At 37.1% G+C, this 27,131-nt stretch overlaps 1 protein-coding gene across 1 annotated transcript in view; it reads left to right on the top strand.

Moving 5' to 3' along the window:
- Window positions 1-17,060, top strand: part of LOC145715201 (uncharacterized) — a 91,330-nt gene extending 74,270 nt beyond the window's left edge. Inside the window, exons 3-8 of the mRNA XM_081794901.1 lie at window positions 8,409-8,513; window positions 13,070-13,174; window positions 13,994-14,047; window positions 15,162-15,266; window positions 15,936-15,989; window positions 16,894-17,060. Coding sequence (XP_081651027.1) covers window positions 8,409-8,513; window positions 13,070-13,174; window positions 13,994-14,047; window positions 15,162-15,266; window positions 15,936-15,989; window positions 16,894-17,060 — 590 coding nt within the window. The remainder of the gene's footprint in view (window positions 1-8,408; window positions 8,514-13,069; window positions 13,175-13,993; window positions 14,048-15,161; window positions 15,267-15,935; window positions 15,990-16,893) is intronic.
- The last annotated feature ends 10,071 nt before the right edge of the window (window positions 17,061-27,131 follow it).

The raw sequence follows: 27,131 nt of genomic DNA on the forward strand, positions 1-27,131 counted from the left end.
CCATGCATACTTTCAGACCACAATGCTATGAAGCTTGAAATCAGCCACAGGAAAAAGTCTGGAAAACCTCCAAAAGCATGCAGGTTAAAGAACACCCTACTAAAGAATGAATGGGTCAACCAGGCAATTAGAGAAGAAATTAAAAAATATATGGAAACAAACGAAAATGAAAATACAACAATCCAAACGCTTTGGGATGCAGCGAAGGCAGTCCTGAGAGGAAAATACATTGCAATCCAGGCCTATCTCAAGAAACAAGAAAAATCCCAAATACAAAATCTAACAGCACACCTAAAGGAAATAGAAGCAGAACAGCAAAGACAGCCTAAACCCAGCAGAAGAAGAGAAATAATTAAGATCAGAGCAGACAGTCGGTTAAGCGTCCGACTTCGGCTCAGGTCACGATCTTGCGGTCCGTGAGTTCGAGCCCCGCGTCAGGCTCTGGGCAGATGGCTCAGAGCCTGGAGCCTGTTTCCAATTCTGTGTCTCCCTCTCTCTCTGCCCCTCCCCCGTTCATGCTCTGTCTCTCTCTGTCTCAAAAATAAATGTTAAAAAAATTAAAAAAAAAAAAGATCAGAGCAGAAATAAACAATATAGAATCTAAAAAAACTGTAGAGCAGATCAACGAAACCAAGAGTTGGTTTTTTGAAAAAATAAACAAAATTGATAAACCTCTAGCCAGGCTTCTCAAAAAGAAAAGGGAGAGGACCCAAATAGATAAAATCATGAATGAAAATGGAATTATTACAACCAATCCCTCAGAGATACAAGCAATTATCAGGGAATACTATGAAAAATTATATGCCAGCAAACTGGACAACCTGGAAGAAATGGACAAATTCCTAAACACCCACACGCTTCCAAAACTCATTCCCATTGTATACATACCCCATATATACCCTCATATCCCATTGTATATATACCCCACATTTTCTTTATGTATTCCTCCATCAATGGATGCTTAGGTTTTTTCCATGTCTTTGCTATTATAAATTATGCTATAATGGATGTGAAGATGCAGTTATCTCTTCAAGACATAGATTTTGTTTACTTTGGATATATACCCAAGTCATAATTTCTGGATCATATGTAGTTCCATTTTTAATTTTTTGAGGAACCTTCATACTCTTCACGTTGGCTGCACCAATTTACACCTTCACCAGCAGTGCACGAGGCTTCCCTTTCCCCCACATCCTTACCAGTACTTTCTATCTCTTGTCTTTTTGATGATAGCCATTCTAACAGGTGTGGGGTGATACCTCATTGTGGTTTTGATTTACATTTCCCTGATGATTAGTGAGGATGAGCCACCTTTTAATGGACCTGTTGGCCATTTGAATATCTTCTTTGGAAAAATGTCTTTTCAGATATTTCACCCATTTTTAAATTGTGTTATTTGGTTTCTTTGTTATTGAGGTATATGAGTTCCTTATATAGTTTGGATATTAACCTCTTATAAGATATATGGTTTGTAAATATTTTCTTCCATTACATAGGCTGTCTTTTCATTTTGTTGATTCTTTTTTTAGTTATTATTATTCTCAAGTTAGTTAACATACAGTGTAGTCTTACCTTCAAGAGTAGAACCCAGAGATTCATCTCTTACATATGACACCCAGTGCTCATCCTGAAAAGTGCCCTCCTTAGTGCCTGTCACCCATTTACCTCCCCTCCAAACCTCATCAACCTCAGTTTGTTCTCTGTGTTTAAGGGTCTCTTATGGTTATTTTGCCATGCAGAGAAGCTTTTCAGTTTGATGTAGCCCTACTTATTTGTTTATTTTTTATGTTGTTGCTTGTGCTTTATAGGAGTCACATCCAAAAAATCATTGCCAAGAGCAACATCAAAGAGCTTTTTTCTACGTTTCCCTTGGGAGTTTTATGTATGATTTCAGGCCTTACATTTAATTCTTTAATTCATTTTGAGTTGATTTTTTGTGAACAGTATAAGACAGTGGTCTAATCTCACTCTTTGTCATGTAAATATCCAATTTTCCTAACACCATTTAATGAAGACACTCTTTTCTCCATTGAGTATTCTAGGCTTGCTTGAATATTGTTGGCTTCTGTGTCAAATAGAAGTTGGCCATATATGTATGAGTTTGTATCTAAGCCCTTGATTCTCTTTCATTGGTCCAAGTGTGTGTTTTTATGCCAGTGCCATACTGTTTTGATTACTATAGCTTTATAATATAGTTTGAAGTAAAAAATTGTGATCGTCCAGCTTTACCCTTCTTTTGAGGATTGGTTTAGCTTTTGTGGTTCCAAATGAATTTTAGGATTATATTTTATGCATGTGTAAAAAATGCCATTGGAATCTTAAGAATTACATTGAATCTATAGATGGCATTGCCTTAGTGTGGACATTTTAATGTTAATAATTCTTCTAATCTATGAACACAGGATATCTTTCTATTTGTGTCTCTTCCAAATTTACTCCTAAGTACTTTATAGTTTGTGATGCTGTTGTAAGTGAGATTATTTTCTTCATTTCTTTTTCTGATAATTCATTGTTAGTATATAGAAACACCATTGATTTTTGTATGTTGATTTTGTATCCTCGATCTTTACTGAATTCATTCATTAAATTTAACAAGTTATTATTTTTTTTTTTTTGGTTGAGTCTTTAGGATTTTCTATACTTAAAATAATGTCATCTGCAAATAGACACACTTTTACTTCCTTCTTTCTTTCTTTCTTTCTTTCTTTCTTTCTTTCTTTCTTTCTTTCTTTCTGATTCTGGTGACTTTTATTTCTTTTCTTGCCTAATTGTTCTAGCTAACACTTCTAGTACTATACTGAATAGGAGTGGTAAGAGTGAGCACTTGTCTTATTTCTGATTATAGAGGAAAAGCTTTCAACCTTTCACTGTTACAGTATGATGTTAAGTATTGAGTATTGTCATACATGGCCTTTATTATGTTGAGATTCTTTCCTTCTCTACCTAATTTAGTGACAGCTTTTATCATGAATGGATGTTGAATTTTGTCATATGCTTTTTCTGCATCAATTGAGATGATCATGTGATTTTTATCTTTCATTCTATTAATGCAGTATGTCACATTTATTGATTCGCACATGTTGAAATACCTTTGCATCCTAGGCATGAATCCCACTTAATCATGCTATATTATCCTTTTAATGTGCTATTGAATTGGTTTGCTAGAATTTTGTTGAGAATTTTTGCATTTATATTCATCAGGGACATTGGCCTATAGTTTTAATTTTTTTGTAGTATCTTTGTCTGGCTTTGGTATCAGGGTAAATGCTACCTTGTAAATGAGTTTGGCAGTGTTCCCTTCTCTTAAATTTTTTGGGAAGAATTTGAGAAGGATTGGTATTAATTCTTCATTAAATGGTAAAAATTCAGCAATAAAACCATTTGTCCTGGACTTTTGGGGAAGAAGATTTTGATTATTGACTCAATATCCTTACTTGTTTTTGGTCTCTTCAGATTTTCTGTTTCTTCATGATTCAATCTCAGTAAGTTGTATGTTTCTAGGAATAATTTATCCATTTCTTCTAGGTTGTCAATTTTGGGGTCTCTGCTCAGGCACCATTATAACCAGATCTGTAGGATGGACTATGCAACTTCCCAGGTGTTCTGGTTAGGCTTCTTGGTCAGATAAGGCTGGAAGCTATATTCATCCCTGGTCAGGACTTTGAATTTCCTTCCCAGCCCAGTCTCTATATCATAGGCTCCTTTGCTGATAAGTCTTATTGGCTGGGTACCTGAGTCAGGCAGGAGTATCCGTCAATATCCCTGGCCAGATAGTGCCACTAGCTCAGTTCTGCAGAGAGGCAGAGCCAATGAGTGGGCTCTTCACTCAGGCACTGCTGTAAGAGGGGCTGTAGGGTAATCTACACAGTCTCTGGGATGCTCTCAATAGGTTTTCTGGTCAGGCAGGACAGAGGACTATCTATACTCAGCAATAGGCAGGAGCCATGAATTTGCTTCCTCATCTGGATGGGGTGATAGAAGAGGCTCCAAGGTCAGAAAGGCTTATTGGCTCGGGACCCAACTCAAGCAGAATGGTTCCCTGGCCAGAGGGACCACCATCTTGGCTCTGCAGATGGGCAAAACCACTGTGTCAGATATCTACTCAGGCACTGCTGCTAGGAGAAACAATCTGCCAAGATCCACGTGCTGGTTAATGTAAGCCATGTTTCCCTTCTCCATCTCATTCTGATCTCAAATGGTTAAGACCCACGGATACCTCCCCCCCCCTCCCCAATACCTATGGGACAGGACCCAGGTGGGCCTTCCAGGAAGCAACCCCCAACTCTGGAGGAGCTGGATGTCTACCTTGGGCTCTCTTTTTCCCACCAGAGAAACCATAGCTCTGGGAAGCCCTCTCAGTGCAGCACTATACTAGCCTGGGAGAGGGGCAGTGCAGCCAGAGCATAGCTGATTGTCTTACCCTTCTAATGTGGTCCTTCTCAGTCTCTGTGGTTCAGGGAGATTCATCAGCCTCACAACCATATCCTGGGATTTTCACAATGGTGTCTTGTCTGTGGATACTTGCAAGATGGTCTTTTTGTGAGGGGGACTGAAGTCAGGAAAAACTTATGTCACCGTCTTGATGACATCACTCTCTATATATTTCAATATAAATGTAATTTTGTAATAATAAAATTAATTATAATTTAAAGTTAAAGAAAATTAAAATAAAATGCAAATTGGTCCATATCATTCCTGAACTTATAACCACTCAATGATTCTATATAACCTAGTAGATAAAGGCTAAGCTTCTTAAAATTACTTACAAATCCCTTAATAATCTGAGTCCAACCTACCTCTCTTGTATGAACTTTCCTTTCCCAAATCCATACTTTATTCTTCTGCAGTGCTGAACCGACTATAGTTCTCCATGCACTGCATATGTATATGTTGTATATGTTGTACCCAGGTGTGGTTTTACTTTATATTTCTCAGCCCCTCTTCCATGTAGAAGACTCTTTCTATGCATCCCCCTTTCCTTTAGTTAAAATCTGATATTTTAACTTGTCCAGGCACTACATACTCTATGATGTATACATTTAACAGTCTAGTTTGAATTAGTGGTTCCTATATGAGCTATGGCACTCATGGCTCACAGCAGTACCTGAAGTGCTACCAGAGAGCTGATAAATACCAATGATCCAGAAACACTGGAAAAATAGATCAGCTTAAATCCTTGAAATTCACAGATTTAATATAAGTATGTATAAAATTATGATATTAATGGAATTTATGTGGAATTTTCCATCAACATATATCCTTTGTATATGTTTTTTGGAGCTCATGACATTGATTACATGTCTCAATTGTCCCTTCTCTTCATAGCTAATGGAAAAGTTGATCTGAATAAAGTGATGGATGGCGTGAAAGCTGTCACAGGTGATTGAGAAGTTAATGTAAACATAGGATCCTAATTTTTACAGTACTGTTTTTCTTCATGCCTTAATTGCTAGGCTAATTCTATCATTTTTACCTCCTATTTGTTTAAGGTTTTCATAGCCAGTAGCCCAGAAATTGGAGAATTTTCTGATGTATTCTTCACGAATACGCTTCATTTTCCTTATTTTAAGACAGCCAAAACGTACAATAAAGGGTGAAATGAATCTTTGGAAAAGACCCTGGTAATTACTTAAAGGAGAGGTGATACATTCTTCATGTCAATAGAATTATGAAGATAAGCCATCTGCAGCTTGAAAATTGGCAAAAGAGATCTATAATACCCACTTTGTGTCATTGTCATTTTGAGTATGTTAGTCCAAGCCTCCCAAGAAGCAAAAGCCGGGGCAGGGTTAAACATGCCAGGACATTATTAGGGGAAATGCCTGCGTAAGAGAAAATAAGGAGGATGCCTGAAAGGCTGGGAGGCTGTCAGACTGCAGGGCAAATCTGGCACCAGGTGAAGGAAAGAGGAAGAAATGTTTGGGCGGAAGCATCCTAGATTGTCATGCAGTCTGAGGAGGGCCTGGCAAAAGTGCTTTCAAGAATCCTCTGGTTAGAATCACCATTCTGTATCTTCCAGGAACAGGGCTCCCCTAGTATCTTGGCTGCACTTGTGATTGGCCAGTGCCAATGATACATATGGCATTAGTGCAAAAAAACACAGGTTAATTTCAAAGCAGAAGGTGGGGCCCTTGGTTAATTATGTTCTCCATAGTTGGAACTCCTGTGGATACATTCTCATGACCACCGTTGAGAGTGCCATCTCTCTCTCTCTTGTTTTTTTATTAAGTATAATTTATTGTCAAATTGGTTTCCATACAACACCCAGTGCTCATCCCAACAGGTGCCCTCCTTGATGCCCATCACCCACTTTCCCCTCTCCCCTACCCCCGATCACCCCTCAGTATTGTTCTCAGTATTTAAGAGTGAGAGTGCCATCTCTTATTAGCCTTTAGAAAGCTGGGGCACCTGGGTGGCTCAATCGGTTAAGCGTCTGACTTCAGCTCAGGTCACGATCTCATGGTCCGTGAGTTCGAGCCCTGCGTCGGGCTCTGGGCTGATGGCTCAGAGCCTGGAGCCTGCTTCTGATTCTGTGTCTCCCTCTCTCTCTGCCCCTCCCCCATTTATGCTCTGTCTCTCTCTGTCTCAAAAATAAATAAACTTATTTTTAAAAAAGGCAATTATGTTTCCATAAATGACATTATCTCCATGTATTTGGGCAGAGCTCAGTGATCATTACTTTCCCCAGCTCATAATCCTATTGTTTTAGCATCATAATTTAGTTTAATTATTTGCAATAATTTGATTGTACTTAAATTCCATGTATGTCATTGTTTTGATCTTTTTGTTAAGGAGAAAATGTTGATGTCAGTAGCGTTAAAGCTGTTCTGGGAAACATGGGGATCGAGCTCAAAGGTAAAGAATGCTTGGAGCTGGTGAAAACTCTTCCTTTTAAGGGTAAGCATTTTAAATATTGATGTATTCAAAGAGTGGTTTTTTTTAAGTTTATTTATTCATATTGAGAAGGTGAGAGCATGTGTGAGTTGGGGAGGAGCAGAGAGAGAGGGAGAGCGAGAGAATCCCAAGCAGGCTCCGCACTGTCAGCACGGAGCTGGACTCGGAGCTTGATCTCACAACCCGTGAGATATGACCTGAGCCAAAACCAAGAGTTGGATGCTTAATTAACTGCGCCACCCAGCTGTCCCCAAAAAGAAGTTTTAGATTTCTGCGTCTGCGAGAAGCTCTAAAATTACCTCCATTTCCTAAGTTCTAGGATATAGAAAATCCATTTCAAAAAAAAAAAAATGTTTTTTTAGAAAGTCCACTTATACCTGAAATGAATCCCTAGGTGGTTTTACTTTTAGATTAGGAAGCAGCATTTCCATTATGATGAGTCTTTTTATCAATAGGGAAAAACAAAAAAGGAAAAAACAAAGGTTAAACTGGGATTTGTGAAAGAAGAAAGGATTAATAATTGGAAGTGAATAAAGGCAGGATTGGGAAGAAGAACAGAGGTGTGCATGATGTGCTAAATTTCACCCAATTTTCTCTCAAATTTTATTAAAATAAGAGAAAACTCTCGAAAAGTCATTTTTCCTAATTTCTCTGTGATTTTCCACATTTCTCTGTGACTTAAATTCTGCCTTTTCTTACAGATGATGACAAGATCTTTCAAAACAGGTTGCTAGAAGTTGTGATGTCTCTAAAAGGTACGTGAGCGGCATAATGAGAGTGTAGACCAATATGGGATCCTTGCTTTTATACTGTTTCCAAGGTATCAGTGGTTGCTGCTATACTGATCGTATATACTGATTGCAAATTTATGCTCCCACTGAAGATCAAGCTTCACGGTAGCTGCTGATCTTTTACTTTATATCTAGGAAGAAAGCCTTCTACTTTCTCAAGATTCTTCCAAACTTTTCAAGAGAAAAAATACCAGATTTCAAGTTTGCATAGCAAAATGTGACAGACAAGAATTAGTACTGATTCAGGGAATTTAATCAGCTGCAGATAAATACTAAACTGGGAATTCAGTCATCAAAACCTATTGTTTAGAAGTAAAAAATGTTTGCCTCCAGAACTAGAATTCACTTAGCATTTATTCAATGATATTTAAAACTTTGTATTTTGTAGTCTGATCCCCAAGACAAATCTCACGAGAAGTGACCTTCGTTCTAATGTCATAGTTGACTTTCTCTATAGGCATAATAAGGTCCTTAGTCTCTTGTTCTAAAATTGCTGTGGTTTTTTTTTCTCCACATTTTAGAACAAGGATTATTAACCTTACTACTAAGGGGGGTCTGTGAATAGGCTTTAGAGAATATATGACCCCCCCTGAAATGATATGTAATCTTTGTGAACACTAGCATATAGCTCATGAAATTCACAACAGGGCATGTGTCTCTAAAAGGTTTATGAACCTCTTTTTTGAAGTTACATAATTTTCTTCATGGACTCTCTTTCCTTAGATGGGAAAGTCAATGTCAACGACTTGAATGCAATACTGGATAATATGGGAATCAAGCTCTCAGATAAGGAACTTGAGGCTCTGACTCAAAATCTCCCTGGTGATGGTGAGCAAGTTTCCAGATACCATAGTTCCATGTTGGGAGAGCTTGGACAATATAGGTTGCGGGGAAAGGGCCCTTAGGAATGGTAATCTACACTGATAGTAAGAAGCTATAAATATGGGCAAAGCATGTAAAGAGCATATAAGCAGCCAGCTACCAAGTCACCGTGAAAACATTGCCCTTTGTATGAATGTCTTTTATGTTCTTTACCCATATTATGGTCACTAGAAGACAGTCTTCCACATTTTAAAAAGAAAAATGCAGGCCACTTAGATGACAGTACTTCTGAATTTCTTCCCATTACTAATGCATATAGCTTTGAAATAGTATAGAACTATAAGTAAAATTAATATTTTTGAAATGGCATGTTGTTATGTTTAGGCTTTTCTTTCTAGTATTAATGAAGCCAATGAAAACTGAATAAATTAATAGCCTAGAAAGATATTCTTCAGTAAATAGTTCTTAAGTAAGCATATATAAAGTACTTAAGATAATGCCTGGCACATAGTAAGTTAGGATTTATTATATTTACTCCGACATTGTCTTTCACAATATTTCATGAGTCTTTTATATCTCATTATGACTTTAATTTTCTTCTACAGTTGATAGGAGGACTTCTCCTAAAACACCGATGAAGGAACTGCAAACTTTTACAGGTAAATGAGAAGTTGATGTAAATCTAGGGTTTCAGTCCTTTATAATAGTTTTTTTCAGTGGTATTTCTGGTATCTTATAAATTCTGATGTTTTATTTTTAAATATATGAATCATGGATTGACATTAGGAAAGTTTCTACACTAGGATACAAGACTATATGTCAATTTTAAATCCTAAGTTTTCTGTTACTTGTGCAAGTAATATGCTTCGGGTCACAAATGTTTAAATGAAAAATATCTAGAAATGTATAGAAAATGGCATGGTGAAGCTTAGAAATGATCAAGATAATGTATTCCTGATATCATCAATAATTCTTACCAAAGCAAATGTTTTTGAAGAATAATTTATATAAGAATCTGCGTTATCTTAATTCACTCATCAGATTTTATTCTGAAAGTTGTTTTTTTCCAGCTTTAGGAAAAATGGTCTTCAATTTATAATAAATGTGGTATTTTATTACCATAAGATACCATAAGATACGCTCATAAAGATATGCTTTATTACCATAAGATATGCTCAAGGGTTCTGCAATTGAGAATATCTTCGCCTAACACCTCATCTTGAAATTAGGATATCATTAAACTTCATAGTACATATTTTACAACTTGATATAATACCAGAGTTCCGAAAGCTTATATGTCTATTGTTCCCTCTCTTAAAAGATGAGAAGGTTGATTCTAATAACCTGAAAATTTTCCTGGGAAGCCTGGGGATTGAGCTCACAGATCAGGAAAAAGAGAAGCTACTGAAAACACTGCCAATTGATGGTGAGATTGATAGAGGTGTCATGGAGGTCTTTTGTTGGTCTTTAGGTCTGTGCAAATATTTTCAACTTTGTTTCTATTTATTTTTCCCCAAAAGTATAAAAGAAAAAATATTAAATTGAGTTATAAGTATATAGCAACCTGTCACTGTCGCTTAGAATTTATATTGGAAGTTAAATAACCCTTTAGACAAGAGTTGACATTAACAGATAAACATATTGTTACCTATCAAGCTACTAATTTGTTCATATCATGAGAAGAGAAAAAAAAAGAAAGATTGGAGATCCATGAAAAAAAAATAAAGATGGGAAGCAGAAATTTAAAAGCAAAGGGAAGCTATACTCATGTTTGAGCAAGGAGACTTCCTCAGGTACTGGAATAAAGAGGTTTGTCACAAGGAGAGAGGTTTCTGTTTCCAACCTTCATTATATTAGATGAAATAAACTAAAAATTAGAGACAACTCTTCTTAAAATGTTATTTTTGAAATTGTTTATTTAAATTATTATTTATTTCACACCATTTTTGCGATTTCATGTTAATTTCCCCATTGCATGAATTATGGCTTTTCTTACAGCTGCTGGAAAGGTATATCACAACAGGTTGCTAAAGGGTGTGAAATCTCTCAATGGTGAGTAAGACCTAATTAAAAGTCATACTGTCTGACATTCCCCAACTTGACAATTTTATTCCAATTATGAATCCTGGCTCCTCACTTTGGTATCATTCCTTATTTATGATTCTTGCAGTCTACCCACATTTTAACTGATAACAGCGTATATTTTATCTTGTAGGAAGTTCCATATGGAACTTGCATTTTTTTTCAACTCTGTACACCCCTTCTCTATGCACGAAAAAATCACTTCACCTTAAACAAACAAACATAATAAATAAATAAATAGAAAGTTGATATGCATGCAGACTTTTGGCATAATACACTTTTTTTTCATGTTCCTACCTTCTATCTTTCCTAAGGGGGAAAGGTTCATGTAAATAACCTGGACAACACCCTTAAAAAATTGGGACTTGAGCTCACGGAAGAGGAACTTGCAAAGCTGTCAAAAAATCTACAAGTTGATGGTGAACACTACAGATGACCTCAGGCCGTTTTTTAATTTTTCCTTTATATCTGATATGTTTGAAAATAGATTTAATTGACAGATACATGTTAGAAAGCTTGGAGGAGAGCCCAATTTTATTTTTTTTACTGAAGTCTTTAATTTTAATTCCAATATAGTTAACATAGAAAATTATATTATTTCAGGTATATAATATATTAACAATTCTATATATATGTGATAAGTATACTCTTTAGTCCCCATCACCTGTTTCACCCATTCCCCCACCCACCTCCCCTCTGGTAACTACCAGTTTGTTCTCTATAGTTAAGAGTCTACTTCTTGGTTTGTCTCTCTCTTCTTTTTTTTTTCTTTGTTTACTCATTTTGTTTCTTAAATTTCACATATGAGTGAAATCATATAGTATTTGTCTTTAACATTTCTCTTAGCATTATACTCTTTAGCTCCATCCATGTTGTTGCAAATGGCAAGATTCCATTCTTTTTTAAGGCTGAATAATACTCCATCATACACACACACACACACACACACACACACACACACACACACACATATGTTCTACGTCTTTATCCATTCATCTATTGATGGACACTTGGAGGAGAGCCCAATTTTAAAGTCAGAATAAATCTTGGATCTTCATTACAATTAACCTAAAACAGCATCACCTCTCCGTAAATATACCAAAAACTGCAGAGGGTGCTGTCAGGACTCTAATAGTCTAAACAATAAGAAAGCAAAATAATAGGGATCTGAAAATCTATTTATAGAGAAGTCAACAAGCCATTCTTCTATCTATCCTCCTGTCTAATGAAATCTTCATTCGAAAACGTGTTCAAAGATTTTTATCATAGTGCATGAGACCTTCAAGCTCCATCTGCCTGTGTGGACATATCTTCTCTCATTTTTCTACTGTTCCAGCCATGTTGAGCTGCTTGTAGTTTTACCCACATAGCATGATGTCCCTGGACATTTTTCTCAACTTCTCCTCCATGTGAAGGCTCTTCCATCCTTCCATATTTCATATCAACTGCTCTGATACATTAATGTAGTTCACACACATCTCCTGCAGGAAGCAATCTTAGAACATACCAAGCTGGATTAGTGGTCCCTTCCTCAGCTGTTTGTGGGTACATGAAGTAAAGTTACCAGAATACCTGGCCAACTCCAATAGTATCTTCAGCTATGGCTTATAATGGCATCCAAAATACTAGGAAGAGCACACTTTTCCTGACCCAGTTTCTAGTATACAAGAGACCTTTGTATTGATGGAGATCATCTTAACTCCCTGAGATCCAGGCATTTTCTAAATGGTCTCAGGTAAAATGAAGATGTAAGGAATTTTTAATGGAATTGTTTCCTTAAAATATATGTCTTAAATTTGTCTTCTGGGCTTCTGACATTATTTTCATTGTGCCTTTTCTTGTAGCTAATGGAATGGTTGGTCTGAAAGAGGTGATGGATGGAGTAAAAGCTACTACAGGTAAGAGAGAAATTATGAATCTAAAACATTTAGTATTTATAATAATTACATTTCATCATTATTCCTCAATTGCCATATTAGTTATGGCATTTATTTCTTGGTTCATTAAATTACTAGCAACTCATTTGTTTTCTGGTATATTTTTTATTTGTATATTTTGTTCTTCTCTTTTTTAGAATGGCCAAACTCTGTACTAGTGAAATAATATATGAAGTAAAATTTTGATAAAGACTACAGATAACTGACAAAAAATGAGACTAACAGATCTTACCTTATTTTATACATTTATTTGAATAAGTAATTTATAATATTCCAATTGAATAGCAGATACATAATGTAAATCTCACAGGGTTCAGAGTTGCCTTGCCATTGTCATTGTGACTGTGACTTCTTTTATTAGCACTTAGAGATCAAATTCTTTTTCTGTGAAAGTCATCGTCAGTATATTTGGAGAGGTCTCATTGGCCTATGCTCTTTATTCTGTACCGATTCAATCTATATAGCCATAGATTAATTTTCCCTGTTTGGAGTCATTAGATGATCCTTTAAATTCGTATATGTAATGATGTCTATTTTTTTAAGGAGGGGAGGTTGATGTCAAAGATGTGAAAGCTATTCTGAAAAACATGGGAATAGAGTTCACAGATAAGGAACGTTTGAAGCTGCTGAAAAATCTGCCTTTCAATGGTAGGCATTTATATACTGATGTGACCTTAAAGTTTTCTTTGAAGCTTTTAAAGATTTTTTAATTTAAATTCCAGTTAGTTAACATACAGTGTAATACTAGTTTCAGGTGTACAATTTGGTGATTCAACACATCCACACATCACCCTGTGCTCATCACAAGTGCCCTCCTTCATCCCCATCACCCGTGTCACCCTTCCCTCACCATCTTCCCCTCTGGTGACCATCAGTTTGTTCCCTATAGTTAGGAGTCTGTTTCTTGGTTTGCCTTTCTTTTTTACCCCGTGTTTGTTTTGTCCCCTCTTAAGCTTTTTTTTTTTTTTTTTTAGAAACTCAAACTATCCCCATTTGCTAAGATGCAACAGTAAATAAACAAGCAAATGCCAAACAAAATAATTTAAATGTTCACTTATTGTAGAGGGAAATTTCCATCTATGCAGTTTAACTCTCTGTTTTGGAATAATCATCCCCATGATGCTGACTCATGCCATCAAGGGGACTACATTTCTGAGGCTACCCTTACCTTTTTAGATACCTATAGGCAGTTGTGGGAAGCAACCAAGGGAAAGAAGTGGTGTTAGACCGGAAGGGGATAAAAGGTCAGAGGTGATATTTTCCAAAAAAGCTGTGCATGTTATAGAGTGCCTTGTATGCTAAATTTTAGATAGACTTACCATATTATAAACTTTCCCTAATTTTCTCTCAAACTTTATTTTAATGAGGGAAGTTTCTAGGGCAAATCATGAAAATCTCAGTTTTACTAGAGTTTTAGTGAATAGCCACATCATTTCTCTATGACCTTAATTGTGTTCTTTATTATAGATGATAACAAGGTCTTTAAAAACAGGTTGCTAGATGGTGTGAAGTCCCTTAAAGGTGAGTGAGAAACATAATAAGAATACAAATGAATATGAGATCTTCATTTTATACTGTTTCCAAGATATGAATTTGAATGCTGCCATCTGTCATATGTACTGATTGCAAATGTATGCTTTTTTGGACCTCAATCTTTATTTTAGCAGTTGAATCTGATGTTCTATCTTGGAAGTAAAGCACCACACTTTCTTGTCATATTCGAAATTTTCAGGAAGAGAAATATCAAATTTCATGTTTACATGGGAAAAAATATAAATGATTAGCAGTGATTCAGAGAACTTAATAAATAGAAAAAACTAAATTGGAAGTTCATTCATCAAAAGTCAACCTACTATTGTTTAGAACTACATAATGTTTGCCTCCAGTACCAGAATTCCCTAAGCATTCATTGAACATCATTTTTTTCAACCAGATTTTTTTTAATTCATTAAGAAAATTGAGGCTGGCAAGAGTGATAGCCCTCAGCTTTACATCTTCAATCCCTCCCTATTCAGGTATCTTTAAGCACACCCATGTTAGTATAAAGGATGAGTGAGAAGTCCCTCTTCCTCCTCAAAGCTTACCAGGATGCCCTTGACTCCACTGTCTCCCATATCTTTTAAGACCTTGCCCCACTGGCCATTTTCAACCTCTTCAGCCCATTTACATGTTCAACATACACCATCCTATAAAATAAGCAAACTAGAACTCTCCACACCCCTTTTTGGCCACAACTCAATCTCTTTCTTCCCTTTTTCATCCATTTCTTGAGAGACTTTTCTGTACTCTGAGCCCATATTTCTGTACCTAATTCTCAAACTAATTTCAGTATTAAATGCCATTTAAAACCTTGTGTTTCTGTAGGCTGGTCCCCAAGACAAGTCTCAAGGGAAGTAGCCATAGTTCTAAATTTGTAATTGACTGCTTAAAATATTTTGTCTCTGTGCTAAAATTGTTGAACATTAATTTATTTTTTTCACTTTAGAGCAAACATTTTCTGTTTGGTCCGAAGCAAATTTTGTGAATAATGATCTACTGCTTAAGAAATTCACAATGGGATATGTGTATCAAAAAAGTGTAAGAACTTCTCTTTTGAAGTCATTTAATATTCTTTATGGACTGTCACTTTTCTTAGGTGGGAAGGTCAATATGAACAACCTGGGCACTGTTCTGAACAACCTGGGGATAAAGCTTGCAGATACGGAACTTAAAGATCTGGCTGAAAACATGCATGTTGGTGGTAAGCATATTATCATATATACTAGTTAACCCTAGAGAGAGGTTAATTACAAGAAACTTGGGTGGGGGGGGGGAATGCCCTTTTTCATAGGGAAAAGGGAAGGCCCAAGAGCAGTGTGAGACACCATATCAATGACTAAAACACAGAGAATGTCATTTGAGGTTATGAGTATCCAGTTAACAAAGTCAAAATTAAACCAGTTTTTTATATGTGTGATATGTATGACTTTTATGTTCTCTGTAAGTATCATGTTTAGTAGTTGAGTCTTTCCAGTTTTGAATACAAGAATGCAGATTCTTTAGACACATTCACTTCTAAGTAACTTCCCCTTACTAACACAAATAAATTTGAGATATTATAGGCCAAACTGCACCATTGCGATAGCGTGGTTTTCATGTTTAGAATTTTCTTGTTATTCATGCTTGTCTTAGAATAAAAGTTGAGTAGAATAATAATCTAAAAAGTGTGTTCAAAAATATTTGTTTAAATAAATATTAGCAATTATGATGGGGCCTGACACATAGTTAAGTGCAACTGTTATAGTTCTTCCCATGTTTTCCCACAAACTTTTGTATTATATCTAGAATGTAATATTTGAAGTCTATATAATATATGAGATCCATAATATATGGGATCTATAATATACTGCGATTTTATCTTCTCTTATAGTTGATGAGAAAATTCCTCTAGAAACACTGATGGAAAACATCACAGATTTTACAGGTGACTGAAAAGTTACTATAAAATTAGGATTCCAATTATCTACATTAAATTTTGGTTTTTGCTAATATTTCCTGGTACTTCATCACTGACTTGTAAATTCTGGCATTTCTCTATATTTATTAATGAAATATTTGCTTCTAGTGTTACATGTATTGATATAAAATTATCTGATTTTGCAATGAAATTACCATACGATTTCTTGCTTTCAAATTCTACAATCTCTGTTGTTTATGCCAATAATGTAATTCACTTCGCCAGTGTTTAATAACCACAGTATAGAATGGCACAGCAAATTAGAGAGTGAAGCCTAAAATTGATGGAAGTAATGAATTTATTGTATTTATCATATAATTCTTATTTTTTAAATTAAAATACTTTTTCAAAGAAAAATTCATATAAGCATCTATTTTTTTAATTAATAGATCAAATTTCAATCTGAAAGTAGTCTGTCCTGATTTTAGAAGACTCTCTTGTTCACATTAAGAAAATAAATTTGACCTATCATCTACATTGATTCTGTAGTTGAAAATGTTTGTTTGTTTTTATTACTGTAGTTTTCAGTCTGAAAACAAGGAGATGGTATTAATTATCCTAAAATAACTTTTTTCATTAGAAATAATTACTATTATCTGGAGGCGCCTGGGTGGCTCAGTCGGTTAATCGTCCGACTTCAGCTCAGGTCATGATCTCGCAGCTTGTGAGTTCAAGCCCCGCATCAGGCTCTGTGCTGACAGCTCAGGGCCTGGAGCCTGCTTCAGATTCTGTGTCTCCCTCTCTCTCTGCCCCTTGCCCACTTGCTCTCTCTCTCAAAAATAAGTGATAAAACATTTAAAAACTTTAAAAAAAAAGAAATGATTACCGCTATCTGAAATGAAGATGTATACCAAATTTCTTATTTTCAAAGGTGAGAAGATTGAATCTAGTGAGCTAAAAAATGTTCTGGGAAATCTCGGAATTGAGCTCACAGATAAGGAACTAGAGAAGCTGCTGAAAATCCTGCCAATTGATGGTGAGTCATACAAGTGTCTGTGGGAGCTTCCAGGGAAATTAGATTTTTACAGATCTGCATGAAAAGTTTCACTTCTTCTCAAACATGATGGAACATTTTTAAAAAACTAAAATGTAAGCTACATCTTAAAACAGTAAGTGTCGTTTAGAGTTTATTTTAGAAGCCAAGCAACTCCTCAGATGTAAGTTGCCATCAGAGCCAACAAATGTCTACTGTCACCCTTCGGGGCTTATACCATAAGAAGGAAAAAGAGAGGGATAAGCGGGCAATGGAAGAAATTAAAAATAAAAGAATTAAAAAGAAAGGAAAGAGATATTTGTACAGTACAGTAGGCCCACTCAAGGGGACCAGCTTATCATATTGAAAAAGCCTTCTCTTCCTTAATTTCACTGTTCTATAAAGATGAAAATTTTAGGTGAAACATTTTTTAAAAAATTTTTAATGTTTTTTTTTTTTGAGAGACACAGAGTGATAGAGCACGAGCAGGGGAGGGGCAGAGAGAGAGAGGGAGACACAGAATCCGAAGCAGGCTCCAGACTCTGAGTTGTCAGCACAGAGCCTGACGCGAGGCTCAAACTCACAAACTGCGAGATCACGACCTGAGCCGAAGTCAGACGCTTAGCCACCTGAGTCATCCAGGCACCCCATAAGTGAAATATTTATAATGGTACTACTGAGTTATCATCCACATATTGTACAAGTAACCCAATATAGCATACAATTAAGTGAATTCTGATGTATTCACCACATTCATCACAACAATCAATTTTAGAACATTTTTATTATCCCAGAAAGATATTCCATACCTATTAACAGTCACCTCCCAATTTCTCCATCTCCCTCAGCCCTGGGCAACCACTAATCTATTTTCTGTCTCCATCAGTTTCCCTATTCTGGATATTCCACATAAATAGAATCATATAATATGTGGTCCGTAGTGACTAGTTTCACTTAACATAATGTTTTCCAGGTTTATCTCTGTCCTGTTATGTATTAATACAGTTGATGCTTGAACAACACAGGGGTAAAGAGCGCTGACTCCCTGTGCAGTCAAAAATCTGTGTATAACTTTTGACTCTCCAAAAACTTAACTGCTAATTGCTTACTGATGACCAGAAGAAGCCTAACTGATAACATAAAGTCAATTAACATACATTTTGTTGTTATATGTATTATATACCCTATTCTTACAATAGGTAAGCCAGAGAAAATAAAATGCTAATAAGAAAATCATAAGGTGGGGCACCTGGGTGGCTCAGTCAGTTAAGCGTCTGACTTGAGCTCAGGTCATGATCTCATGGTTTGTGGGTTCGAGCCCTGCATCAGGATCTGTGCTGACAGCTCTCTCTCAAAACTAAATCAACATTAAAAAAATAATTTAAGAAAATCCTAAGGAAGAGGAAATACATTTACAGTGCTATACTATAAAAAAAAAAACCACGTATAAATGGACCTGCACAGTTCAAACCTCTGTTTTTCTAAAGTCAACTGTACTTTGTTTCTTTTCACTGCTGAAAAATAGGCTATTCTATGGATATAACACATTTTATTTATCCATTCATCGGTTGATACGCATTTGGATTGTTTCCACATTTTAGCTATTATGAATAATTCTCCTATGAACGTTCATGTACAAGTTTTTACATGGGTATATATTTTCATTTGTCTTGGGTATATACCTAAGAGAGAAATTGTTGGGTCATATGGTAATTCTGTGTTTCACCTTTTGAGGAAGTGCAGGCTGTTTTCCAAAGAGGCTGCATTACTTTCCATTTCCACCAGCGGTGCATCAGAGTCCCAGTTCCTCCACATCCTGGTCAACACTTGTTACTTCTGTCCTTTGATAATATCTTAGTGGGTATGAGGTGGTATCTTATCTGGTTTCGACTTGCATTACCCTGATTGCTAATGATGTTAAGCATCTTTTCATGTGAATATTGGCTAAACGTATACCTCCTTTGGAGAAAAATCCACTCATAACCCTCATCCGTTTTTAAATTTGGTTATCTTCTTATTATTGAATCGTAGAAGTTCTTTATACATTCTAGATACAAGTCCCTTATATTTTCTAGATATAAGTTCCTTATCAGATACATGATTGCAAAAGTTTTCTCCTGTCCTGTGAATTATCTTTTTACTTTCTTGACAGTGTTCCTTGATGCACAAAAGATTTTTAACTTTGATGATGTCCAGGGTATAACTTTTTCTTTTGTTGCTTGTGTTTGGGTGTCATATATTAAAAAAACGTCTAATCTAAGGTTAAGAAAATTTACAGTTATGTTTTCTTTCAACATTTTTATAGTTTTAACACTTATAATTAGGTCTTTGATCCATTTTGAGTTACTTTTTGTATAAAATGTGAGATAGGGATCCAAAAGAATATTCTCTTTGCATGTGACTGTCCAGTTGTCCCAGCACCATTTATTAAAAACACTGTTCTTTCTTCATTGAATGTGCAAGTACCTTTGTCAAAAATCAGCTGACCAAACATTGGAAGGTTTATTTCTGGATTGTAAATTCTATTCCATTAATCTATATATCTAGTTTTATGCCAGTACCTCACTGTCTTGATTACTGTCACTTTGTAGTTTAAACTGAAAAGTGTGAGTCCCCTACTTCTTTTTCCTTTTTAAGATTATTTTTGCTTTTTGGAGCCTGAGCTTTACCATATGAATATTAGGACCACCTCATCAGTTTCTGCAAACAAACCAGCTGGAATTTTTTATAAGAATGTATTGACTCCATGGATCAGTTTAGGGAATATTGTCACATTCACAGTATTAAGTCTTCCAATCCATAAACATAGGATGTCTTTTCATTTATTTAGGTCTTATTTAATTTCTTTCTATAATGGTTTATAGTCTCCAGAGTATAAGTTTTGTACTTCTTTTGTTAAAATTATTCTTTTTTTTTTTTTTACATAGTTCTTTTTTTTTTATTTTTTTTATTTTTTAATATATGAAATTTACTGTCAAATTGGTTTCCATACAACACCCAGTGCTCATCCCAAAAGGTGCCCTCCTCAATACCCATCACCCACCCTGCCCTCCCTCCCACCCCCCATCAACCCTCAGTTTGTTCTCAGTTTTTAACAGTCTCTTATGCTTTGGCTCTCTCCCACTCTTTTTTTTTTTTTTTTTTTTTTTCCCTTCCCCTCCCCCGTGGGTTTCTGTGATGTTTCTCAGGATCCACATAAGAGTGAAACCATATGGTATCTGTCTTTCTCTGTATGGCTTATTTCACTTAGCATCACACTCTCCAGTTCCATCCATGTTGCTACAAAAGGCCATATTTCATTTTTTCTCATTGCCACGTAGTATTCCATTGTGTATATAAACCACAATTTCTTTCTCCATTCATCAGTTGATGGACATTTAGGCTCTTTCCATAATTTGGCTATTGTTGAGAGTGCCGCTATAAACATTGGGGTACAGGTGCCCCTATGCATCAGTACTCCTGTATCCCTTGGATAAATTCCTAGCAGTGCTATTGCTGGGTCATAGGGTAGGTCTATTTTTAATTTTCTGAGGAACCTCCACACTGCTTTCCAGAGCGGCTGCACCAATTTGCATTCCCACCAACAGTGCAAGAGGGTTCCTGTTTCTCCACATCCTCTCCAGCATCTATAGTCTCCTGATTTCTTCATTTTGGCCAGTCTGACTGGCGTGAGGTGGTATCTCAGTGTGGTTTTGATTTGTATTTCCCTGATAAGGAGCGACGTTGAACATCTTTTCATGTGCCTGTTGGCCATCCGGATGTCTTCTTTAGAGAAGTGTCTATTCATGTTTTCTGCCCATTTCTTCACTGGGTTATTTGTTTTTCGGGTGTGGAGTTTGATGAGCTCTTTATAGATTTTGGATACTAGCCCTTTGTCCGATGTGTCATTTGCAAATATCTTTTCCCATTCCGTTGGTTGCCTTTTAGTTTTGTTGGTTGTTTCCTTTGCTGTGCAGAAGCTTTTTATCTTCATAAGGTCCCAGTAATTCACTTTTGCTTTTAATTCCCTTGCCTTTGGGGATGTGCCGAGTAAGAGATTGCTACGGCTGAGGTCAGAGAGGTCTTTTCCTGCTTTCTCCTCTAAGGTTTTGATGGTTTCCTGTCTCACATTCAGGTCCTTTATCCATTTTGAGTTTATTTTTGTGAATGGTGTGAGAAAGTGGTCTAGTTTCAACCTTCTGCATGTTGCTGTCCAGTTCTCCCAGCACCATTTGTTAAAGAGACTGTCTTTTTTCCATTGGATGTTCTTTCCTGCTTTGTCAAAGATGAGTTGGCCATACGTTTGTGGGTCTAGTTCTGGGGTTTCTATTCTATTCCATTGGTCTATGTGTCTGTTTTTATGCCAATACTATGCTGTCTTGATGATGACAGCTTTGTAGTAGAGGCTAAAGTCTGGGATTGTGATGCCTCCTGCTTTGGTCTTCTTCTTTAAAATCACTTTGGCTATTCGGGGCCTTTTGTGGTTCCATATGAATTTTAGGATTGCTTGTTCTAGTTTCGAGAAGAATGCTGGTGCAATTTTGATTGGGATTGCATTGAATGTGTAGATAGCTTTGGGTAGTATTGACATTTTGACAATATTTATTCTTCCAATCCATGAGCAGGGAATGTCTTTCCATTTCTTTATATCTTCTTCAATTACCTGCATAAGCTTTCTATAGTTTTCAGCATACAGATCTTTTACATCTTTGGTTAGATTTATTCCTAGGTATTTTATGCTTCTTGGTGCAATTGTGAATGGGATCAGTTTCTTCATTTGTCTTTCTGTTGCTTCATTGTTAGTGTATAAGAATGCAACTGATTTCTGCACATTGATTTTGTATCCTGCAACTTTGCTGAATTCATGTATCAGTTCTAGCAGACTTTTGGTGGAGTCTGTCGGATTTTCCATGTATAATATCATGTCATCTGCAAAAAGCGAAAGCTTGACTTCATCTTTGCCAATTTTGATGCCTTTGATTTCCTTTTGTTGTCTGATTGCTGATGCTAGAACTTCCAGCACTATGTTAAACAAGAGCGGTGACAGTGGGCATCCCTGTCGTGTTCCTGATCTCAGGGAAAAAGCTCTCAGTTTTTCCCCGTTGAGGATGATGTTAGCTGTGGGCTTTTCATAAATGGCCTTTATGATCTTTAAGTATGTTCCTTCTATCCCGACTTTCTCAAGGGTTTTTACTAAGAAAGGGTGCTGGATTTTGTCAAAGGCCTTTTCTGCATCGATTGACAGGATCATATGGTTCTTCTCTTTTTTTTGTTAATGTGATGTATCACGTTGATCGATTTGCGAATGTTGAACCAGCCCTGCATCCCAGGAATGAATCCCACTTGATCATGGTGAATAATTCTTTTTATATGCTGTTGAATTCGATTTGCTAGTATCTTATTAAGAATTTTTGCATCCATATTCATCAGGGATATTGGCCTGTAGTTCTCTTTTTTTACTGGGTCTCTGTCTGGTTTAGGAATCAAAGTAATACTGGCTTCATAGAATGAGTCTGGAAGTTTTCCTTCCCTTTCTATTTCTTGGAATAGCTTGAGAAGGATAGGTATTATCTCTGCTTTAAATGTCTGGTAGAACTCCACTGGGAAGCCATCTGGTCCTGGACTCTTATTTGTTGGGAGATTTTTGATAACCGATTCGATTTCTTCGCTGGTTATGGGTCTGTTCAAGCTTTCTATTTCCTCCTGATTGAGTTTTGGAAGAGTGTGGGTGTTTAGGAATTTGTCCATTTCTTCCAGGTTGTCCAATTTGCTGGCATATAATTTTTCATAGTATTCCCTGATAATTGTTTGTATCTCTGAGGGATTGGTTGTAATCATTCCATTTTCATTCATGATTTTATCTATTTGGGTCATCTCCCTTTTCTTTTTGAGAAGCCTGGCTAGAGGTTTGTCAATTTTGTTTATTTTTTCAAAAAACCAACTCTTGGTTTCGTTGATCTGCTCTACAGTTTTTTTAGATTCTATATTGTTTATTTCTGCTCTGATCTTTATGATTTCTCTTCTTCTGCTGGGTTTAGGCTGCCTTTGCTGTTCTGCTTCTATTTCCTTTAGGTGTGCTGTTAGATTTTGTATTTGGGATTTTTCTTGTTTCTTGAGATAGGCCTGGATTGCAATGTATTTTCCTCTCAGGACTGCCTTCGCTGCGTCCCAAAGCGTTTGGATTGTTGTATTTTCATTTTCGCTTGTTTCCATATATATTTTAATTTCTTCTCTAATTGCCTGGTTGACCCACTCATTCGTTAGTAGGGTGTTCTTTAACCTCCATGCTTTTGGAGGTTTTCCAGACTTTTTCCTGTGGTTGATTTCAAGCTTCATAGCATTGTGGTCTGAAAGTATGCATGGTATAATTTCAATTCTTGTAAACTTATGAAGGGCTGTTTTGTGACCCAGTATATGATCTATCTTGGAGAATGTTCCATGTGCACTCGAGAAGAAAGTATATTCTGTTGCTTTGGGATGCAGAGTTCTAAATAGATCTGTCAAGTCCATCTGATCCAATGTATCATTCAGGGCCCTTGTTTCTTTATTGACTGTGTGTCTAGATGATCTATCCATTTCTGTAAGTGGGGTGTTAAAGTCCCCTGCAATGACCACATTCTTATCAATAAGGTTGCTTATGTTTATGAGTAATTGTTTTATATATCTGGGGGCTCGGGTATTTGGCGCATAGACATTTATAATAGTTAGCTCTTCCTGGTGGATAGACCCTGTGATTATTATATAATGCCCTTCTTCATCTCTTGTTACAGCCTTTAATTTAAAGTCTAGTTTGTCTGATATAAGTATGGCTACTCCAGCTTTCTTTTGGCTTCCAGGAGCATGATAAATAGTTCTCCATCCCCTCACTCTCAATCTAAAGGTGTCCTCAGATCTAAAATGAGTCTCTTGTAGACAGCAAATAGATGGGTCTTGCTTTTTTATCCATTCTGATACCCTATGTCTTTTAGTTGGCGCATTTAATCCATTTACATTCAGTGTTATTATAGAAAGATATGGGTTTAGAGTCATTGTGATGTCTGTATGTTTTATGCTTGTAGTGATGTCTCTGGTACTTTGTCTCACAGGATCCCCCTTAGGATCTCTTGTAGGGCTGGTTTCGTGGTGACAAATTCCTTCAGTTTTTGTTTGTTTGGGAAGACCTTTATCTCTCCTTCTATTCTAAATGACAGACTTGCTGGATAAAGGATTCTCGGCTGCATATTTTTTCTGTTTAGCACACTGTAGATATCGTGCCAAGCCTTTCTGGCCTGCCAAGTTTCAAAGGAGAGATCAGTCACGAGTCTTATAGGTCTCCCTTTATATGTGAGGGCACGTTTATCCCTTGCTGCTTTCAGAATTTTCTCTTTATCCTTGTATTTTGCCAGTTTCACTATGATATGTCGTGCAGAAGATCGATTCAAGTTACCTCTGAAGGGAGTTCTCTGTGCCTCTTGGATTTCAATGCCTTTTTCCTTCCCCAGTTCAGGGAAGTTCTCAGCTATAATTTGTTCAAGTACCCCTTCAGCACCTTTCCCTCTCTCTTCCTCCTCTGGGATACCAATTATGCGTATATTATTTTTTTTTAGTGTATCACTTAGTTCTCTAATTTTCCCCTCATACTCCTGGATTTTTTAATCTCTCTTTCTTTCAGCTTCCTCTTTCTCCATAACTTTATCTTCTAGTTCACCTATTCTCTCCTCTGCCTCTTCAAGCCGAGCCATCGTGGTTTCCATTTTGTTTTGCAGTTCGTTTAAAGCGTTTTTCAACTCCTCGTGACTGTTCCTTAGTCCCTCGATCTTTGTGGCAAGAGATTCTCTGCTGTCCTGTATACTGTTTTCAAGCCCAGCGATTAATTTTATGACTATTATTCTAAATTCACTTTCTGTTATATTATTTAAATCCTTTTTGATCAGTTCATTAGCTGTTGTTATTTCCTGGAGATTCTTCTGAGGGGAATTCTTCCGTTTGGTCATTTTGGAGAGTCCCTTGCGTGGTGAGGACCTGCAGTGCACTTCCCCTGTGCTGTGGTGTATAACTGGAGTTAGTGGGCGGGGCCGCAGTCCGACCCGATGTCTGCCCCCAGCCCACCGCTGGGGCCACAGTCAGACTGGTGTGTGCCTTCTCTTCCCCTCTCCTAGGGGCGGGATTCACTGTGGGGTGGCGTGTCCCGTCTGGGCTACTTGCACACTGCCAGGCTTGTGTTGCTGGGGATCTGGCGTATTAGCTGGGGTGGGTAGGCAAGGTGCACGGGGGCTGGAGGGGCAGGCTTAGCTCGCTTCTCCTTAGGTGATCCACTTCAGGAGGAGCCCTGTGGCAGCGGGAGGGAGTCAGATCCGCTGCCGGAGGTTTGTCTCCGCAGAAGCACAGAGCTGGGTGTTTGCGCGGAGCGAGCAAGTTCCCTGGCAGGAACTGGTTCCCTTTGGGATTTTGGCTGGGGGATGGGCGGGGGAGATGGCGCTGGCGAGCGCCTTTGTTCCCCGCCAAGCTGAGCTCTGCCGTCCGGGGGCTCAGCAGCTCTCCTTCCCTTTGTCCTCCAGCCTTCCCGCTTTCCGAGCAGAGCTGTTAACTTATGACCTCCCAGACGCTAAGTCGCGCTTGCTGTCGGAACACAGTCTGTCCGGCCCCTCCGCTTTTGCCAGCCAGACTCGGGGGCTCCGCTTGGCCGGCGAGCCGCCCCTCCGCCCCGGCTCCCTCCCGCCAGTCCGTGGAGCGCGCACCGCCTCGCCGCCCTTCCTACCCTCTTCCGTGCGCCTCTCGTCTGAGCTTGACTCCGGAGACTCCCTTCTGCTAATCCTCTGGCGGTTTTCTGGGTTCTTTAGGCAGGTGTAGGTGGAATCTAAGTGATCGGCAGGACGCGCTGTGAGCCCCGCGTCCTCCTACGCCGCCATCTTCCGGAACCTCTCTCCTTCCTTTGTTTTATACAAATAGCATTGTGCTTGTTATTGTGAGAAATAATTCAAAGAATGATAAGATACCAATCCATTCTTTCAGTCCATCCATGAAATATAAGTTATAGTTGATATAGGAGATGTATATGTGGCAAATAAAAATACAAGGCAAATGATTAATGCCAGTTGAATAGTGAAGACAGTAACAATGGTGGAGACCATACTATACCAAATAGTTGCTAAGTAAAGATTGAGCTCATGAGAGAAGACCTCGAAGAGGTTACATCGAGTGGGTTGCTGGGGAAATCTGCATAGCCACCTAATGTCTTCTGAGATGGCTATTTGTCACAAGGTTTCATTTGATTTTTAACATGGTTTGAATTCCAGGAATGTTGGACATACCACATTCAGCAGTAATTAGTATAACATTTCAGAAGTAAGTGATTTTAAAGTACTATCTCTGTTAAGAATATTAATACTTGCAGTAAAACTTCATGGTATGCAAATGACCCTGAAAATTGTAACAATGTAATATAACTAGCAATGTAATAAATAGCACATCCACTGTAACTCAGATATAAGTAAAAAAAACCTGTGAAAATGCAAGGAATTTTGAAAATTGGTTGGTATGTGATGTGGAAATCTTTGATTTAAAACAGGCTAAGGCATCTTTTGTTTACAATAGTATTTTTTTGAGAGGCGATGTTATAGGGTGCTGAAGACCATGGCTCTTGAGTTAGGCTGTCTGACTTCAAATTCTGACTCCGCTATTTGTTGGCGGTATAATCTTGGACAACTTGATCTGAGTCTTTATTTTCCTCATCTGTAAAATAAAGATAATGATAATTCCTTAAAAAAATATCTGTAAGGAATAAATGAAATAATTTATGTTAAAGTGTTCATCATAATGTCTAGTATATAGTAAGCATTAAATAACATTGGGAATTGCTGCTATGTTAGTAGTTCTGTTTCTCTGGGTTTATTTGAATAAATAAATATAACTGGATTTCTCTGCCTTTTATGTCATTTGTTTTGGATTTCTCTACTTCTTATACCACAAAAGGTAAAATTAAGGTACAGTGTGATCTCCTGCGAATTACAATCTACTAACTGCTTTTTCTAGTTTTTGTACACATATATGGCTTGGGGAATATCTATTTGGTATTATACTGTGTTACATTACAGGGATAACCAGGTAGGTAAATGTAATTAAGTCTCTTAAGCAGGCATATGATTTTTTTCTTATCTTTTTTTTTTTTTTGGCAGGAA

This window comes from Panthera onca (genome assembly GCF_046562875.1).
Source record: "Panthera onca isolate mPanOnc1 chromosome E1 unlocalized genomic scaffold, mPanOnc1 haplotype 2 h2.Chr16_ul_9, whole genome shotgun sequence".
Lineage (NCBI taxonomy): Eukaryota > Metazoa > Chordata > Mammalia > Carnivora > Felidae > Panthera > Panthera onca.